Source organism: Panulirus ornatus, chromosome 5 (genome assembly GCF_036320965.1).
Source record: "Panulirus ornatus isolate Po-2019 chromosome 5, ASM3632096v1, whole genome shotgun sequence".
Lineage (NCBI taxonomy): Eukaryota > Metazoa > Arthropoda > Malacostraca > Decapoda > Palinuridae > Panulirus > Panulirus ornatus.
The window spans coordinates 19422673-19443263 of NC_092228.1; the positions used below are offsets into that span (position 1 = coordinate 19422673).

General features: G+C 37.5%; 2 protein-coding genes across 4 annotated transcripts in view; one reads left to right on the plus strand and one right to left on the minus strand.

The window, feature by feature from the left end:
• Rab14 (RAS oncogene family member Rab14) overlaps positions 1-7776 on the plus strand; it is a 50731-nt gene extending 42955 nt beyond the window's left edge. For both annotated transcript variants that reach the window (XM_071661822.1, XM_071661823.1), the window contains exons 6-7: positions 943-1011; positions 4117-7776. In XM_071661822.1, the coding sequence (XP_071517923.1) occupies positions 943-1011; positions 4117-4225 (178 nt within the window). In that variant the 3' untranslated portion in view covers positions 4226-7776. The remainder of the gene's footprint in view (positions 1-942; positions 1012-4116) is intronic.
• LOC139748618 (uncharacterized) overlaps positions 1-20591 on the minus strand; it is a 155600-nt gene that overhangs the window by 71161 nt on the left and 63848 nt on the right. The window contains exon 2 of one of the 2 annotated variants that reach the window (XM_071661777.1): positions 14828-14982. The gene's annotated coding sequence lies outside the window, so the exon portion shown is untranslated. Of the gene's footprint in view, positions 1-14827; positions 16366-20591 lie in introns of those variants that run through there. The other variant, XM_071661776.1, reaches the window with a different exon arrangement.

Here is a 20591-nt window from a genome sequence, read left to right on the forward strand (position 1 = left end):
AATGAGAGGTGGATGATTTTTAATACTTGTGCACAAATCCATGAGAGGATGGGGAAAGTGAGGCAAATGTATTTATTGTGAGGAGCTGAATGTATGTCATCAGTTGTGATGCAAGAGGGATGGTATTAGTAATTGTTGATTGCTGAAGCAGATAATTTGGCAGTTGAGGGTATAACTGGTAGGCATGGAGTATATGATGATGTGAATGGAAGTTGTGGACAGTTTGTGGAATCGCATACTGAAAAGGATTGGTGATTAGGAATAACTGGTTTAAAAAGAGGGACATACATAGAACATATGGGTGACTAGGAGAGATAGTTAGCTAGTATCATTTGATTAAATACAGGTTGTACCTATTTAATCTGGCAACCTTGGGACCTGGCCTTTGCCAGAAAACAGAAATTGACCCCTGAATCATACATAGTTGATCCAGTCTCATAGTAATTGCACTAAGTCTTTACAGAAGTTCCTTTATATAATCTTTTCAGTAACTCCACCTTTTCAGGCATAGATTATTGATTATGCTTATGCTTATCAGCACTAGCACCATCTGCACCTCTTGGTCTCTTGGATGATATCCTGAAGGGTTAAAATATAGCTGAATACAAGAAATTAACAGAACTGTTAATTAGCTCAGCTGCTGTGTAAACACATTTTGGCACCTTCACGCTGTTAACAGTGCCACCCTGGTGGCAGATCCACAAACTAATAACTAATGGCAGCAGATTAAAAACATGCCAGACCACAGAGTGCTGGATTAGAGAGGTACAACCTTTACTAATGGATAAGCATGCAAAAGAGAGACTCTTGGATGTGGTTGGTTTAGGAGAGGAATATCTTTAACTTGACCTATTACCTTTAGAATCTTCACAGCTGACCTCATAACCTAAATTAAACATCTGAAAATACTTTAATATAATATCTGTTTTTATATACTTCCAGAGGTGAAAATGTAGAAGAGGCCTTTTTGGAAACAGCGAAGAAAATCTATCAAAATATTCAAGATGGCAGGTTAGTTATCTTTTATGAATTGAATAGCATGACTTATATGATACTAATATTCTCGTCTTAAGGCAATTCCCAACTTTCCAGGATTAACCATTTTGTATCATATAATTGTTCTCAGCTTCCAAAAACGTCTCATTTTTATAGTAAAAACTGTAGTTGTGTAATTTGAATATTTATGACCTAAAAAGAATTAAATTGGTCTTTCAAAAATGTTATTAATTTGATTCATGCATAACTACCTTAGAAGTTTAGCTTGCCCATGCAAACCTCATGTATTCACTCTTATCTTCTAGGTAAATGTTTGATTATAATTTGATTGCTTGTAGAGATACAGCATTAAAAAAAAAAATGGGAATGTCTGTGACATGGACATTACTGGATTTTTCTGAATTTTGTAGATTTCTGCAAGTATTAAAATAATACTTCTGTCCTTCTACATCTCTCTCTCTCTCTCTCTCTCTCTCTCTCTGATGCCTATTCCCAACTGGAAATCCCTCAAGGGGGTGGCCACCGCACTAGTCTCCATAAATAGTGAACTTCAGTGCTGCATCTTAGCCTTTACGCCTCACCCTTAACAGGACACTGGCAGAGGGCAACTATAGTGCAATGTTTACAGAGGCTCCAACCAAATATTCCTACTTACTACTTCTATCTAATGCTCCTGCCTGATGTTCTTACTTTATATCGGTTCTGCCTGATATATTCACCTAATGCTCCTGCCTAATTGTTCCTGCCAACTACTTCTATCTACTCTTCCTACCATTTTGCCAGAAGACAGGACTAGCACATAGTGCTCACCTCAAGAAAATCAAGAGTTACAAAGGAGCCGTGTGACTTAAGTGTTGTCATTGTTATGTATGACGGAGAGATTGTATGTTTTTGGTCCGAATGCCACTAGTTCACATGCTGTGCCTCGAGTAAGTTTGTCTAAGGCTGTCATACTAGTACAGTTATTTACTTGTTTTTTTTTTCTAATATTAGTAAATGCAGTGTAATAATACATTTAAACAAAATAGGAATATTAAAAATGATACATAGGATAAAATACTTATCTTGAAAGTGTTCTGGATTTCTATTTTCGATGTTTTTGACGTTTCTGTACCATAGTTCAGACCCGACTTACTGCTGGCAGCAGATAATTGTGATATTTTTGTATGTCATAATAATAATAATAATAATAATTGTTACTTCCCACGTATTCCCTGCGTGTCGTAGAAGGCGACTAAAAGGGGAGGGAGTGGGGGGCTGGAAATCCTCCCCTCTCGTTTTTTTTTTAATTTTCCAAAAGAAGGAACAGAGAATTGGGCCAGGTGAGGGTATTCCCTCAAGGCCCAGTCCTCTGTTCTTAACGCTACCTCGCTAATGCGGGAAATGGCGAATAGTTTGAAAGAAGAAAGAAAGAAAGTGTAATCTTTCGGAATAATATATATACTGTACCCACAGTAACTTGGCCATTCAGAGTCTCATAATTTGTGTTAACTTGACACAGCACCAACTAACGATTGTAAGAAACATGGCAATGCATTGCTACATTGAGAAACCAACTTGGAGAGTGTAACACTGCCAGTAACCTTGCGGCTTACACCCCAAGTGCATGTGCACTGGTTTTCTCTGTCATTTCACATTCTTGTGTTTTATTTGGCATTGCAAGCTTACTATATTTTCCAAGGCATGCTCATTAAGTTCCACAAGTTTCTCTAAGCCCTGTAGCAGAATAGGGCTTAGCTTAAGGGCTTGAGCATTGAAAATATGTTGAAAGTGCAAAACTGCATAGATGCCAATGCCTCCCTGAGCATGGTGTGTGAGGAGTTTAAGATTGTCATTGATCTTTGACATGAAAAAACAAAAGGACAAGCTTCATGCCTTTTTTATGCAGTGGGACAACCAGAAGACATTGCAAGGGAAGAAGAGGATGAAAACTCGCATGTGTGTAGAACAGGTGGCAGTGCTCAAGTGGTTCAAGCAGGAATATGCTGCTGACATCCCCATGAGAAGAATTGACACACAGGATGCTGCTTAACACTGTGCTCAGCACTTGCAGATTGAAGGCTTTAAGGCAAGTTCTGGATGGCTTTTTAAGTTCTGGAATCAGCATTGTGTGGCCTGTTGCAAGATTTTTGGTGATAGTCTCAGCTCTGAAATGGTCAGTGTGGAACCTTTCAGGGAACGTTTCATTAATCTCATGAAGGACAGTGGTCTCCCCTTATTTTTATCTTTCATTACATTCCTTCTTTTCTGTCTTGCATCTACTATACCTTGTCTGCATAAGGCAACCCATATCTAGGACTTCTATAGATCCCTTTCAGCCATCTATGAATGAGTGCCATATAAAGGTGGATACATGAATTTCTTCTCTAATGTTAATTGTTTAAAATCCAGCAATCTAGGGGCCAGGCAGTTGCTGCAGTATGGAATCTGCCATATTTTGCATTCCTGTTGTACAAAGCGGACCTGATAGTAAGTTGAATAGATTGTAACTGACCCTGTGGAGTTTTCATTTCCCAGTATGTAAGTTTATGTAGGTTTTGAACATTAAAATTTGTATTTACTGTATCTACTATCGAATGTCTTAGATGTTATGTTGATGGGTATGGTGTTTGGGACAAGGTGACTTATTGGAGTGAGAGGTGGTAGTGAAAGCTTTGTGTAAAAGGAAGCATGGCAAAGCAGCAGGACTGGTAGGAAAAAGAGCCAAGTGATTTGTTAGTCAAGTTTTCAAATATATATATATATATATATGTGGGCCATGGTAAGGTGGTTGAGGATTCAGACATATTGCTTTTATGTAAAGGCAGGAGGGAGAAAAATGAGTGCTTAGAGTATTTAGGTATGTGTTGAGTATACCTGGTAAGGTGAATGGGATATTGGTGATTGAGAGGGCATATAAAACATCTGACCTGAAAGAAACATAGAGGCTTCAAGAGGAAGAGGGCTTATGAACCATCTGCTTGCTGTGAAGAATTTATGTTAAATACTTGGAGAAAGAGTGTAACAGTTTGTGGCATCTTCCATTGCTCCTGATTGGAACTGAGCCTTGAAGCTGAGGGGTTCTGGGTTTTCATAATTGATCATAGATTTAATTATATAATTTTTCTTGTGTATTTTCAGTTTGGACTTGAATGCAGCTGAGTCCGGTGTCCAGCACAAGCCAACTCAGCCAGGCAGAACCAACCTTAGCAGCGACTCACAATCTAATCGTGATAACTGTTCCTGTTAAACTCTTCTGTTACCCTTATCACTGTGTGGTTTGTGGTAGATTTGATGGACAATAGATGAATTTTGATTGAAGGGAATCTTTTTTTTTTTTGAAATGTGAAGAAAGAAAAATGATCAATCTTTCATTTAGGTATGGAAAAGTGTGTTCTTTGGATATTTCTATTAACACAGGTAACAATTCTGAATTTCACGTGATTTTTGGTAGTTTGCAGAGAAAGAACACTGTTCAGAATGTAAGAATATAATATAACAGCAGGTAAGCCATCATTACTGAGGCAAGATTTGGGAGCATAATTAATCACTGAGAGGAATTTAGGAGATATTTGTATATTTAAAGAATCAAAGCTTCATCTTCTGTAAAGGTTTCAAATGAATTCACATGATGAGTTCTCTTTCACTAGCCATAGTTATAGAACTTAAATTGCAAAATATCAAGCTCATTTCTCTCTCATAAATAGGACTGTGACCCTTCTTTCCTTTCTTCTTATTTTTTTTATGAGGGAAGTTATATTTAGAATTATGAATTGGCAAGTAATTGATAGAACTGTGCTACCTCTAGAAACCTCTTATTGTATCATCTTGCTGGAATTAAAGCCAGTTATATATAAACATAAAGACTAATTACTAGAATTGAGCAAACAATTGGAGGATTAGGTGTTAAGTTTTATATCATCAGTGATTTTATTACCTCCAAAGGAAAGTCAAACTGTTTCATTAGAATAAGAGATGTAAAGTTATTGTTTCATTATCTTACAGAGTCCAAGAAAGTATTATTTATTTTTATAATCTGTGTGGATGTTTAAACATATCATTTACCTTGGTACATTTCTAAGCCTTGTATCACAAATTTTAAAGTGCTGCCCCTTTTAGGATTCCCATAATATGGAATGTGACCTCGCATGCACGCAAAAAGTATCACATTAGTAGTCACTTATCTTCAGAAATTCTGGGACCAGCTTGGAAATGAGAGTAGGTGCTTTTAATGTCAACTTTTTTCCCCCTCTTCAATCCAACTACAAAATGTAAGTCCTTAGACTGTAATACTTAACAACATGATTAGTATGGCTGTACAAGAAAAGATAAGACCATGGAATGAATTTCAATAATGAAAGCAGTTAAAGCATCATCTTTTGTACATGGTCTCCAAGACACTGCAGTTCATGGCCACTATTATTAATGACAATGCATCCTGTGACTTTATCCTTTCTCATAGTCATAATATTTTAACAAAATTCAAAAAACTTGTATACTTTGAGATCTTCACTGCAGCCAGACATGGCTACTTTGGCTAATACTTCAGTTTTAACATTATTTTTTTTAATAGCTGCATTTAAAGAAAAGTATAAAAATATTATACGTTGCAGTTTTTTGTGGTTAAGACTGTTGCATAATGACCATGATAAGTCATGCATTGAGGTAGATTTCCTTAAAAAACTTCTTTTTTTAATGTACAGTTGTAGAGCATACTGAAAAACTTGCCATTCCATCAGTCTTTCCACTCCTATTCTCTATACTTCATAGGTGACATCCATGCCATCACTTTGTTATTCCCCTGCAGCATCAGATTATTTTGTAATACAAAGTAAGTGTATCTTCTTACCTCGTTACATTAATCTATCTATCATGCCATCCAAAAGTACCTTTAAGAGAATTTAAAGATTATCTTCTTGTACTCAATATTTTTTCCAAGTATTGTATAACCCAGAATTTCTTAAGGCAAAGATGATGTTATTACAATTACTGACTGGTCTGATAATTTGACTTATTTCCAGTTTATCATCACTCTGTGTGTTAAATTAGAGAACTGGAAGTATGGCAGAATTTCAAGTAAATGTGGCACAATCAAATAAATTGACTATCATGGCTGATAATGGTACATTCAAACACCCATTAAGATTATAAATGCAGTTCTGATTTTCTCATGTCATAACTTCTTATATTTCATATGCCATAAAAAGTTTACAAGAAATTGCAGTTTCTGAAAACAAGGTTGGTGTGATATATATATATATATATATATATATATATATATATATATATATATATATATATAAATGTGTGTGTGTGTGTGTGTGTGTGTTTACACCTATCTAACAGAATCGACCAGAATATCTCACACCTACAAAGCATGGGTATGAACCTAGTTACTCCATTACAACAAGGCATAGGAACCTCATGCAACCGTAACCCCTTCCCACACAGTACTAGTGGCAACAGATATAAACAAAGGATTCAGCACTATTGTCCGACATATCCTCGCACAAATGATACTTGACACCACCCCTCTTCAACAATGTTAAAAAATGCTTAGCCAACTTCATAGCTGTAGCTAAGCCAGTGTCTTGCATGGGTTTCACTTCCAAAACCCTTAAGCCCTACAAAGGAGTTCCTCAAGGGGCAGTTCTTTCTCCATCCTCATCAATCTCTTCCTACACAACCTTCCATCACCTCCAGCAGACCACAGTATGAAAGTTTTTTAATATACAGATGATCTCACAATCACATAAGTTACCCTAACACTACCTAAGCATTAAAAAACATGCAGCATTACCTCACATAATCAGAACAGTAGCTCACTCAAAACAGAATGTCTGCATCAGTACAGATGTCTGTCATTTTTAATACCCAACGGACAAGAATCCAGTCTACAACCTCCTGTTATCCTGAATGATCAAGCACTTCCTTTCAACAAAACTCCAGATATACTGGGCATCACAAACAGCACACATATGACATTCACTTCCCACACAACATACATCAAGACAAAACCTAATTACTCAGACAACACCTGCTGGTAAACAAGAAAAAAAAATCCCTTAGTATCCTCTACATGCAAAGTCATCCAATTCATCTACTTTGTCATCCACCCTGTCAAAAGCAAATATATTTGCAAACCACACATAAAAGAACACTCACAACAATCACTGGCTGCCTTGCAACCACTAACATTCACCACTTGCATAATGAGATAAAAATCCATCCAGTACAATTTTGCTTCAGTATGCTTGGCACTTAGTTCTTTGCAACAGCACTACACTTATTGCATCCAAACCTCTCCATAACCAACCAACATACCCCAGGTAGGAATAAAAACTGACTCCTGCCTCATTTCAACACCCTATACTCACAGATATGCTTCCCCCAGTAAATGATTTAACCAAAATGACTTGACAAGCACTAAAAACTGACTTCCAAACCCAGCGTTAACCATTTCAGTGCTATTGTCATCAGTCTATTAAGTACCCATGGGTGCTATTGTCCTTAATCAAGACAACAGGTTTCCAACCACAAGCTAAAATTGGCACACCCGGTAGGCTCTGTTGTATGGCCATAGGGGGTAAGCCAAACAAAGGATCAGTTTTTAGATCTGCTCAGAGGCCTAAGTAACTTGCTAGTGTCCAAGGTGGGTGGATGGTTGGACACCTTTTGTAATGAGTCTCTGTCCATAGTGCCCAGCACCCATCCTGCATTACTTCACATTAACCCAGTCTGATAAAGGATGTGTTTTTTCCTTAACTAGGAATGATTAACTCCTAATTCATAAAAAAGAAATAATGGTTTGTCTTTTGTGTACCTAATCATATAAACAGAAATGTTACAAACACAATTTAAAATACCACAAGACCCCATGTCCTGTGCTTACCCCACTGAAATATGTACACACCATCATACTACATGGCCTGGGGACATGGCTGGTTTCCTTAGCATTGTGAGAGTCCTATAGAAGGGACTCTTGAGGCTGTAAGGTTATATATATGTGAAAGAATGTGGCCTTTTTTGACTGTTTTCCTGATGCTATCTTGTTGAAGCAGGGGGTAGCGATGCTTTTTCCTGTGGAATGGGGTGGTGCCAAGAATGGATGAAGGCAAGCAAGCATGAATATGTACATGTGTATATATGTATATGTCTATGTATATGTATGTATATATGTATATGTAGGCATATATATATATATATATATATATATATATATATATATATATATATATATATATATATTTTTTTTTTTTTTTTTTTTTTTTTTTTATACTTTGTCGCTGTCTCCCGCGTTTGCGAGGTAGCGCAAGGAAACAGACGAAAGAAATGGCCCAACCCCCCCCCCATACACATGTACATACGTCCACACACGCAAATATACATACCTACACAGCTTTCCATGGTTTACCCCAGACGCTTCACATGCCCTGATTCAATCCACTGACAGCACGTCAACCCCGGTATACCACATCGATCCAATTCACTCTATTCCTTGCCCTCCTTTCACCCTCCTGCATGTTCAGGCCCCGATCACACAAAATCTTTTTCACTCCATCTTTCCACCTCCAATTTGGTCTCCCACTTCTCCTCGTTCCCTCCACCTCCGACACATATATCCTCTTGGTCAATCTTTCCTCACTCATTCTCTCCATGTGCCCAAACCATTTCAAAACACACTCTTCTGCTCTCTCCACCACGCTCTTTTTATTTCCACACATCTCTCTTACCCTTACGTTACTTACTTGATCAAACCACCTCACACCACACATTGTCCTCAAACATCTCACTTCCAGCACATCCATCCTCCTGCGCACAACTCTATCCATAGCCCACGCCTCGCAACCATACAACATTGTTGGAACCACTATTCCTTCAAACATACCCATTTTAGCTTTCCGAGATAATGTTCTCGACTTCCACACATTCTTCAAGGCTCCCAGGATTTTCGCCCCCTCCCCCACCCTATGATCCACTTCCACTTCCATGGTTCCATCCGCTGCCAGATCCACTCCCAGATATCTAAAACACTTTACTTCCTCCAGTTTTTCTCCATTCAAACTTACCTCCCATATATATATATGTGTGTGTGTGTGTAATTTGAGCACTCACTCTTATCCCCTTTGCCTTTGTACAATGGCACTATGCAAGCATTCCGCCAATCCTCAGGCACCTCACCATGAATCATACATACATTAAATAACCTTACCAACCAGTCAACAATACAGTCACCCCCTTTTTTAATAAATTCCACTGCAATACCATCCAAACCTGCTGCCTTGCCAGCTTTCATCTTCCGCAAAGCTTTTACTACCTCTTCTCTGTTTACCAAATCATTTTCCCTAACCCTCTCACTTTGCACACCACCTCGACCAAAACACCCTATATCTGCCACTCTCTCATCAAACACATTCAACAAACCTTCAAAATACTCACTCCATCTCCTTCTCACATCACCACTACTTGTTATCACCTCCCCATTTGCCCCCTTCATTGAAGTTCCCATTTGCTCCCTTGTCTTTGTTGAGTATTCCTGGTAAATTATATGGGAGGGTATTGATTGAGAGGGTGAAGGCATGTACAGAGCATCAGATTGGGGAAGAGCAGTATTGTTTCAGAAGTGGTAGAGGATGTGTGGATCAGGTGTTTGCTTTGAAGAATGTATGTGAGAAATACTTAGAAAAGCAAATGGATTTGTATGTAGCATTTATGGATCTGGAGAAGGCATATGATAAGAGTTGATAGAGATGCTCTGTGGAAGGTATTAAGAATATATGCTCCCAGAACTTTCACGCCCTCCCCCACCCTGTGACTCACTTCCACTTCCATGGTTCCATCCGCTGCCAGATCCACTCCCAAATATCTAAAACACTTCATTTCCTCCAGTTTTTTCCACTCAAACTTACCTCCCAATTGACTCGTCCCTCAACCTTACTCTACCTAATAACCTTGCTCTTATTCACATTTACTCTCAGCTTTCTTCTTTCACACACTTTACCAAACTCAGTCACCAGCTTCTGCAGTTTCTCACCTGAATCAGCCACCAGCGTCATATCATCATCGAACAACAACTGACTTACTTTCCAAGCCCTCTCATCCACAACAGACTACATACTTGCCCCTCTTTCCATTCACCTCCCTAACAACCCCATCCATTAACAAATTAAACAACCATGGAGACATCACACACCCCTGCTGCGAAACGACATTCACTGGGAACCAATCACTTTCCTCTCTTCCTACTCATACACGTCTTACATCCTTGTTAAAAACTTTTCACTGCTTCAAGCAGCTTACCTACCCCACCATATACTCTTAATACCTTCCACAGAGCATCTCTATCAACTCTATTATACGCCTTCTCCAGATCCATAAATGCTACAAACAAGCACATCTGTTTTTCTAAGTAGTTCTCACATACATTATTCAAAGCAAACACCTAATCCACACATCCTCTACTACTTCTGAAACCACACTGCTCTTCCCTAATCTGATGCTCTGTACATGCATTTACCCTCTCAATCAAGTATATATCTTTCTTTCTTTCATCCTATTCGCCATTTCCCGCATTAGCGAGGTAGCGTTAAGAACTGAGGACTAGGCCTTTGAGGGAATATCCTCACCTGGCCCCCTTCTCTGTTCCTTCTTTTGGAAAATTTAAAACAAAAAAAAAGGAGAGGGAAGGATTTCCAGCCCCCTGCTCGCTCCCCTTTTAGTCGCCTTCTACGACACGCAGGGAATACGTGGGAAGTATTCTTTCTCCCCTATCCCCATACATATATATAATCATTATTATTATATTTAACTGCCGTTTTCCATGTTAGCAAGACAGCACCAGGAGACAGATGAAGAATGACCCATTCACTCACACACACATATATACATACATATACATGTAAATACACATATACATATTCATACTTACTCGCCTTGATCCATTTTTGTTGCCACCCCACACCAAGTGAAACAGCACCACCACCAACCTGCATCAACAAGGTAGCTCTAGGAAACAGGCAAAGAAAGGCCACATCCACTCATCCATTATCATATACATGTGAGACTGTAAAACCACAAGGAAATAAAAAATATGAAGTGTCGAGTGTTTTCATATATTACATTGTTAAGACTCAGTGAGTACAGGAAAGTGCTTGACACTTCCTATTTTCCATTTCCTTGTGGTTTTATCTGCATCTCTAGGTAAACTGGCTACTTGTGTACTTTTTGCATGCGTTATAAAATTTTTGTCATACTTGATCACCATTTTCTGAGTTAACAAGGGAATGCCAGGAACAGACAAGAGAAAGGCTGCATCCTCCAATCCATTCCCTAGATATGTAATGCACCAAAACCATAGCTTCCTGTTCACAACCAAGCCCCATAGACCTTATCATGGTTTACCCTGGACACTTCACATGCCCTGGTTCAGTCCATTGACAGCATGTCAAACCCTGTATACCACATCGTTCCAATGCACTCAATCCCTGTTCTTCTCTCTCTCTCTCCACTTCCAACACATATATCCTCTTGTCAACTCTTCTTCACTTATTTTCTCCTTATGTCCAAACCATTTTAGTACACCCTCAACAACTCTCTCAACCACTCTTTTTATTACCCCACCTCCCTCTTACCCTTTCATTAATTTCTTGATCAAACCACCCCTCCCTTCCCATTTTCAATTTTCCTAAAGAATGAACAAGGAAGGTGGCCAAGTAAGGCTATTCCCCTTCTTTCATACTTGTTCATCATTCCTTGCATTAGAGGCAGTGCCAAGAACAGATGAGGAAAAGGCCTCATTTCCATATATCTGTACTCTAGCTGTCATGTGTAATCATCAAAAACACAGTCCCCTATGCAAAACTAGGTCCCACAAACCTTTTAGAGGTTTCTCCCAGCTGCTTCACATGCCCTGATTCTGTCCATTGATGGCACATCCCCTTTTATAACATCGTTCAAGTCATTCTAACCTGTGCACACCTTTAACCCTCCTGCTTGTTGAGACCCTGAGCACTCAAAACCTCATTCACTTAGTTCTTTCATCTCAAATTTTGTTCTCCTCCTTTTCCCCTCCACCTCTGACATGTGTATCATTTATGTCAGCATCTGCTTCCTCTTTCTCTCCATATGTCCAATCCATTTCAGCACACTCTCTTCGGATATCTCAACCATACTTAATATTCTTACCCTATTATTTCTTACTTGATCAACCTCCCCACACACCACATACTATCCTCAAAGATATCTTTTTCAAAATATTTGCCCCATTTTGTATATCCTCCTCTATAACCTATGCCTAGCTTCCGTACAACACCTTCAGGACTAATATACCTTCGAACATGCCCATCTTTGCCTTCCTTTCACATGAAATCTTGATTTTGTTGTGTTTTAATTCTACACTTCATTTTCAGTACCAAATGCATGTTTTGGATTTTATGATTACATCATGACACCCATCATGGAGAAACCAAAGGTAATCTTTACATTGAAGACAAATTTAAAATCACCAAATGGTCTAATAGCAAGTCTGTTGCCTCCTGAATGTAGTATACATTGGCTGCTACTATAAAGGAATAGAAAATGAAAAAATGAAAAAAATGAAAATGAAAAATGAAAAAAATATTAGGCTAGGTGAAAGATGAAAATCAGAAACAGACATTTTCATATTCAAGTATGATCATGCAAAGGCTCTCAGTGTTATTCATCTCCATAAAATTAGCGAGTACTTTTATCCCCACAGTGGGAGTTAAAAGGGAAACTTTAGGAAGTTAGGAACACATTCCTATTTTCCTCATGTGATAGGTGTGCTTTGTGCAGGTTCACTCATCTAAGACTTTATCAAGAATGCATTCCCCGTGCTTAGTGGGGGAATTGTGTATTTTCTCATCAAACCAGTTGACCTTTCACCTTTCTCCACATATAAATATGTACATTCTGATGCAGTGTTTCACATCTTTGCCAAAAGGTCTGTTCAGTGATGTACTGGAATTGGATACCATAACTGCAGGGTGTAGAAAATATCCAAAGGTAAAGTCAGCCCAAATGATAATGCAAATCTCTGCACTAACAGGTATCAACTGCAGGTGGGCAGGGAAGTCTGTAAATGACAATGCTAAGTTGCAGTGTTGGGAACTAGCAGTGGTGCAGACCTACAACAGTGTATGAGAATTCGCCAGAACATGCTGGATAAAACCAAATGGATATCAGTAACTGCAATGTGCATTTGTACTGGGAAATTCTGGATACAACAGCTTTTTGTTCAGCTGAATGCTGTACAACACAGCTTTACCTGTATTAAGTCAACCCCACCGAGTATAAATCAGCAAAAAATAAGAAATCCTTTGGTGTACCTTTTTTATATACAGTGTTTGTAGTCCTGGCAATTACAGGCAAAAATGATATAGGAAGAAGGAAAGACGAAAGGCGTCATTGTAAAGCGATAATATTGTATCCAGATTTGCATTATTATAAGTCATGAGGTTTGTTTACATTCTTTATAGTCATGAGGTTTGTTTACATTTTATATTGGCTTGTAAATGCAAATAAGGCACAGATTCAGTAATTTCACAATTACCCATATTTGAGCTTATCTTTTTCAACAAAGTTTTCTCTTTTAGTCCTTTCTTCAGCAACAGACCTCTTATTTTCTGCTGTCATGGAAGATGTACACAGCAAATACTAATTGCTATAACCTTAAAAGGTAATGATTTAAATTCAGAGCTAATGTTATGGCCAATCACCATTCACTGCAGCTGACCCATATGCATAAATTTTCTACTCTGCCAAAATACTAAATACGGCCAAACATTTTCAAAAATTCCACTTACACAAGGGAGCATACCTGTGAGTAGGAATATATTTACTGGCTTCCCACATACAAATTCTGTATTTTTCCCAATGGCTTGCTAAGTACTGTTGAAATGGTGATGACAGCTACAAAACTATTTCATGCCAGCAAGGTAGCAACTCAGAACCACAGGTATTGCATGGATTTATTCAACACCAGTGATTCAGATAGATTTGAAGATGGTGATGTTGAAATTGGATGGACTGTTGTACATCCTGATTTGGAAGAAACCATAAGACATAAGGAAGAAAGTAATTCATCACCTGTGTTTCCGGGTGTACCATGCATAGAGAGAGATTACTGAAGTGGAGCTGTGTAGGTACTTTGTGTAACTGTATGTTGAAGTTTGTAAACAGTAATAAGAAATTAGCATACAGAATTCTTTATTATTTTCATTATACTTGATCGCCATTTCCTGCGTCAGCGAGGTAGTGCCAGGGAAACAGATGAAGAATGGCCCTTTCACTCATATATATATATATATATATATATATATATATATATATATATATATATATATATATATATTTTTTTTTTTTTGTCGCTGTCTCCCATACACATAACATATAAACACAAATACATACACAGACATATACATATATATACACTTGTACGTATTCATACTTGCTTTACATATGTTTATAAATAAATGGACAAGTGCATGAAAGTAGCTGAAAATCAGAAAAACTGTGATATCTAATGAACTAAAATGAGGGAGTTTACACATTATATGGTACAATGTAAACATGGGTAAATAGTGCACATGGCAGCACCTACTGCCCCAAAATTTCAGGTCTGATAGCTCCTCAAACTTCTAAGTTTTAAGCATTTTTTATGTGTGTTGTAATGGTATGCTAGTAATGATGGAAGAGAAAGAAAAATGTATTGAAAAGTGCTGCACATGGGGAAACCTCAGGTTTAAAAAGCCTGCGGTACTAAATGCTGTAAATAGTTAAAAGATAATTTCGCTTGCTGTGGTCCACATTCTACTTTTATATGTGTACTTACTCATATTGATGCACATGTAGAAGACAGAACACTGAATGGATGGATGATGACTCATTGCTGAGGAGGCTCACTAAGTGCTTCATGTTCCTAATGATGCCATACCACCCTCTCAGTAATCTCAGGCTATCAGGCCCCTGCACACTATTGTGTTGGACCTGTGCAAGAAATGGAAAGCAGATTAAATAAGTTCACATCGTGTAGTATTTACTGTAACTTCAGAATTTACAAGGAGTGTTCTGAATGGCTAAGTTGCATGCTAGTTAGCATACAAAATGAATCTTGGAGGCTCCAACCCTAACATGGTTGCTGGCCGGAGGGTGGGCAACTGGACTAAACGTGGGACCACAAAACATGAAGTAGCTTTACGTTGTTCAGATACTCTACCTTTTAGCAAATATGCATGGCTTTTGAAAACATGCAGTTAATTAATCCTTGTGGATAGTAGGGTGTATCGATAGTTGATGTCTGACTACACATACACACACACACACACACGCCTAACCTTACATTCCTGCCTAAGGACCCCTGTGGGGCTTGTGCAGTGCTCAGGAAGCCAGCCATATCCAGTGGGTAGGAGGACCATATTTCAAAAAGTGTGATGTAGTGTGTGTGTGTGTGTGTGTGTGTCTCGTGGATTGAGTGTAGGACTTTTAAGGATTAGGTGCACAGTGTCTTTGATGTGAAAGTTTCATTTTGGGCATGAGGATTCTTGTGATACGATGAATCATTGTTTTTAATGTTGAAGAGATGGATGGCATCCATAAAACAAATGAGAAAGTGTTATTCATATTTATCTGAGGGCTGTGGTTTAAGATGGTGGAATGAAGTTCAAGATTGGGTTGGGGGCAGTTGTTTTGTGTTTTTATATTATTACTATGGGAATATGTTTTATTAATATGGCATCTGTTTGTGGGTCGGGAGATGTGTGTGTTGGTTGTTGAGGTTGAGGCAGGAATGAGCTCTTCAGTATTATGTGGGGTGGGATTGGTGGCTGTTTGGGTGGGATGGGGTAAGCACTGATATACAGAATTAGGTACCAAGTATTTTAAGGTGAGATTGTATTGAAAGTATTTTGATTTAGGTATGCAGGTTCTTTACCGAACGGCTTCTCTCAAAATGAGGCAGTGTCAGAAGCAAATGAACAACAGCCTCATTTGCACACATTGTCTCTGTCATGTATTGAAACCAGTGCCTAGCATCTAAAGCCAAATTGCAAAGACCATTCCAAGGTTTACCTGTATGTGCTCGAGTAGGTTGTAAGGAATGGCAGAAGGTATAGTATTTTTTACAAGCTTCATAAAACTAATTGTTAACAGATATCTTTTTTAGCTATGCATATGAGAGATTATAGAAAGCGTGAGAAATCTGATAAAGTCTAAGTTGCAATAGGGGGTTCATCTAGGAGATGAAGTTGGAATTACAGTCAAACCATGGCATAAAAATTTCAATTAACAGACTTCCAGTTGCCTGATTATTCCAACTATTTGATAGGATTTGTCCAATTCTGGTAGTTCTGATTATCCATCAACAGTCCACTAAGCCAACTTTTGGACCCCCTAAATAAAGCTTAGACTTTTGTGAGTTGGCTACTAGAGATGCTGCTCTTCCAGCATCTCTTATCACTCACGAGCATTCTCAGAATCCCTCACTATGTTTCTTGGTGGCTGCTCTCATTGGTATTGGACTTTATCAAAAAAGTAAATCATCCCTTCACTGCATTAGCTGAAAGCAATCTAAGCACTTTCACAATTTTATTGGAAAATAGTAAAGAGTTGAAGCATGTGTTAAGCATTCAGAAAAATTATTATAAAATGCAGTGAAAAAGGTAAGACTAAGGCTGTGAGTTTAACATAGGTAAGGCAACTTTAATGGAGGCTACACTTCATGTACACCTATTTTGCAAGACTATGTGAGGAACTTCAGTATCATTTTTTGGTGAGTATATTTACAATACAGTCCTGCATAATTGACTAGTTTTGATTTAATTTTCAAAAATTTTCATTAATACATTATTAATGAGAGAAAGCATCCAGGTATGTGACTTTTCCAAGTACCACACTTGCCACAGGCTACGATGTGGTCAGATGATTTGGCTTTGAGTATAAATTTTGGATAATTCAGGGATCAGATTAATGAATTCCTCAAGGGATTTATTAAGAAGACTGGATTTAACACATGAAAAATGATGTGCTAATTATAACAACATACTTAAACACATACACACACACACATACACACAAACGAACACAGTTAATGTTATGGGAAAATTAGAAGGAGCTGTTCTGAAGCGTAAAGTGTGGATTATTCAGGTGATAAGTTTTTATATTAATATCCCGAAGTTAAGCAAAATCTCTACATCTCAAGCAAGAGTAGAATGAAGGTGCCATTACTAAGATTTTCAGTACTGAATGTACTCATTATTTAAAAGGTTATGTGTTGAAACACTTGACCGAATTTCCAGAATATATCCCATAGTTGTGTGACAGTGGTACTTTTGCTTTGAAATATGTATGATTGTGTTTGGGAAGAAATTCTTTGTATATTGATATTGTTTAAGGTTACGATTTTTTTTCTTAAACTGAATTCTTTAATTATACAGTTGTGATAATCCCTAATAACTTATACTATTTAGCCTTTAATTGTATACCAAGTATTTATTGTTGATGCAGTCTTATCCCTTTCTACTTAGATTTTTCATTCCATGTGGCTATACACCAATCATTTGATAGTCTCATATTGGATTATCAGAGTTTGGCATATCTGGCATTGGTTTCATCATGTTTACATCATGATTTAAACATTATAAAATCTTCTACATAAAAATTTGATATAGTCTTAAACATGCCAAGTGTGAACTAACTAGTTTATGATTGTGCAAATCATTGGTGTACATAGGCTGTTTAAAAGAGTCTGAGTGGGTACGTCAAACGAGGGGTTTTCTCATAAGGCAGCAGTGCCAGTTCTAAAAAATTGAGCAAGTAACATAAGCAGCTAATGATGAGCCTTATGAGTTAGAGTGATCAATATTTCATTAATTTGGCCTTCACAGAAAGTCCGTGCTTTAATGTAACTAGAAGCAGACTCAAATGCACGAAACAAGCTCATATTTGATTTAATATATCTGATGATTTCATACTATATGTTTATGCCTATGCTGGAAAAGACAGCTAGTCAAGTATTTCAGGCTTATGAACTTACATTTTATGAGTAGGTCTAAAGCAAAAATAGAGTTAATAATAATTCAGTTTCTGTGATTTTTGACTGGGATTTCTTTTCAATATTTAAAGTGAAAACTGAGGTACTAAAGCACACTGGGACAAACCAAAGATCAGAATGAGTTGATAAACCAAATAATTCTTTCTTATCATAGGACAGCATCTGCTGATTTTGGAGACAGATGTCCTTTGTTAATAACTTAGTATCTACTTTTGTTTTGTTTCATGACAGATTGTTACATATATGTCTGTTTAAAATTTGCCAAAGAAAATAATGTAATATTTGTCAGCCAAGGTTCCCATGGTTGAAGGAATAGCATCACAGTCATCATTTCACACCTTCTATACCTTCTATTTATCTGTCTCCTGTTATACTAAATAAGAAGAAATTATAGTTTTCTGTGCTGATTATGGATTGGACTGGTGCTAGATTTCATAAGATAAAGAGAGAAAGCATTTGTTTTGTTTGCATTGTAAGTTCTCAGAAATATGACTACAATGTATGTGAATTATGACTTGATATTGTATGCCTCCAAGTGTGCGTATGTATATATATATATATATGTATGTAAGAATGACATCCAGATGGATGGGGTTCTCAGTGGCATATCCTTTTAGTGGTGACTGGTGAAGATATTCACCTTAAGAGTGGGTTTTTTAATCACGAATGGTTATTCAACTGTATATTATATTTTCCTTTAAAAAAGAAATGGATTTTTGAAAACCTTTGAAACATCCAAATACTGTACATATATTGAATATCTTGATAACTGTGATATTTTTATTTTGTTAAGGAATGGTCTATAATGAGGCATAATATTGGATGGTATACCCTCAAGTTAACTAAATTATCCTTTGAACTAGTTGGCCTCATTATCAAGGTTTTATTGAATATCAAATGCTGTTTTATGTGGGAAGAATAACTTGCCTAGGATGAAAGTCTCCTATTGTGTTGACTGCCGGTATTTTAAAGTTGGTATCAGTCTGGAAGGCTTGAATATATTTTCTTGCATTTTGCTCACCTCCAGCATCCTTAGTAAAGTAGTATGTTCCATAGGAATCTTTTTCACTCTACAACAGGGCCTAACTTGCGGGGGATTATGTAAAAACATTACTTTGAACCTAATTATACACCTGTGTTTGTTTATTACGTTTGAGTATAACCTTGTCAAAGAACTTTTCACTTCAAAGGAATCGGTCTTGTCCCTGCCACTAAGTGCAGCTATGTCATGGAGCTGCAGAAGCACCAGCTCTCTTTCTGAAATGGAGAAACACCAGGACTTTGTCCGAAAGAGGTCCTGGGATAATTAGATAAATGAATAAAGTGCAGGAATAAAATCCCGAGCTTAAAATTTCTCATGTACATTTAGTCCATACTTAACACTAGACAAGTTACTGAAAAGTGCATTGTTTTGTGAAATGATCTAATGGCATGATTCGGGATTATGTACTAAGGTCTAGCTTTGGACCAAAGTTTTCTACCACTGACTACAGATTATTAAAAGTTAAAAAAGTATCAAAAATTTTTTGAAATACACTTTAAATATATAAAACAATGTGAACCATATAAGTTATTAGAGATAGTTCAGGGGCTAGGTTAGGCTGGTATGGGCCTGGTTAGGTAACAAGTGGTAGAGTTACCGAGACAAAGGAAGAGTACGATATTCTTTTTCATTTTTGGCATTCTTTGAACATTTAGAAGAAATTTCCACAGACTACTGGACACCTTGTTCTCCCAGTACAGCTTCTTGTAGCAGGTGATGCTTGCTGTTTACTGTGATCCTGTTAAGTGTGGGGCTGCGTTCACTTTTAGGATAATTTTCATTGAAGAAGGCCATTTCTTTCTTTAGTTGATCAAAGGCCTCTGGTAGTCATAGTCATTCTAATGTTAATGTTTTAATGGGTGTTGTTTCAGAATCTTTAGCCTCTTTCTCAGCTCACTGTTGTTGCAGCTGCATGTGATCGTCATTTCTTCATTATTAATTCCTCTTCATCAGTGTGAAGCATCTCCAACATATCCACCTCTTCAACATTAACCAAACCTAACTTGTTTGGCCATACCCACAGTTTCGAGCTGAATGCCATCACAGTTTCCTGAAATCACTAGAAATTGTGGGCACACTCAGGCCAGACTTTCCACCTCACATCACTGTTGGACTACATAACTACTTGCCATAACTCATTAATGTTGCCAATGGTTTTCATGAAATACTGTTGGCATATTTTCACCATCTGTTTACTTGGTGAGGTGGAAGAAGGTGTGATGTAAATACAGTAACAGGCTTAAAATAGCTGTGACTTCTTGATCCATAGGTTTAAACAGGAAAGTTATGTCGAGTGGAAAAAAAATCAATGGACTATGTTCAGATGACCATTTTAATGCTATTCCCAACTTGCACTTTAAAAGAAAAACAATTCTATCTCTTTACATACAGAGTATTTCCTACTTTTTTCACACAACCTACAAGTGGAACAAAGCTCAGCAGGATGATGTTAAGCAAACAGTACTTGTTCATATTATACAACTCCAGGATTCTTTCTGGGGTGAA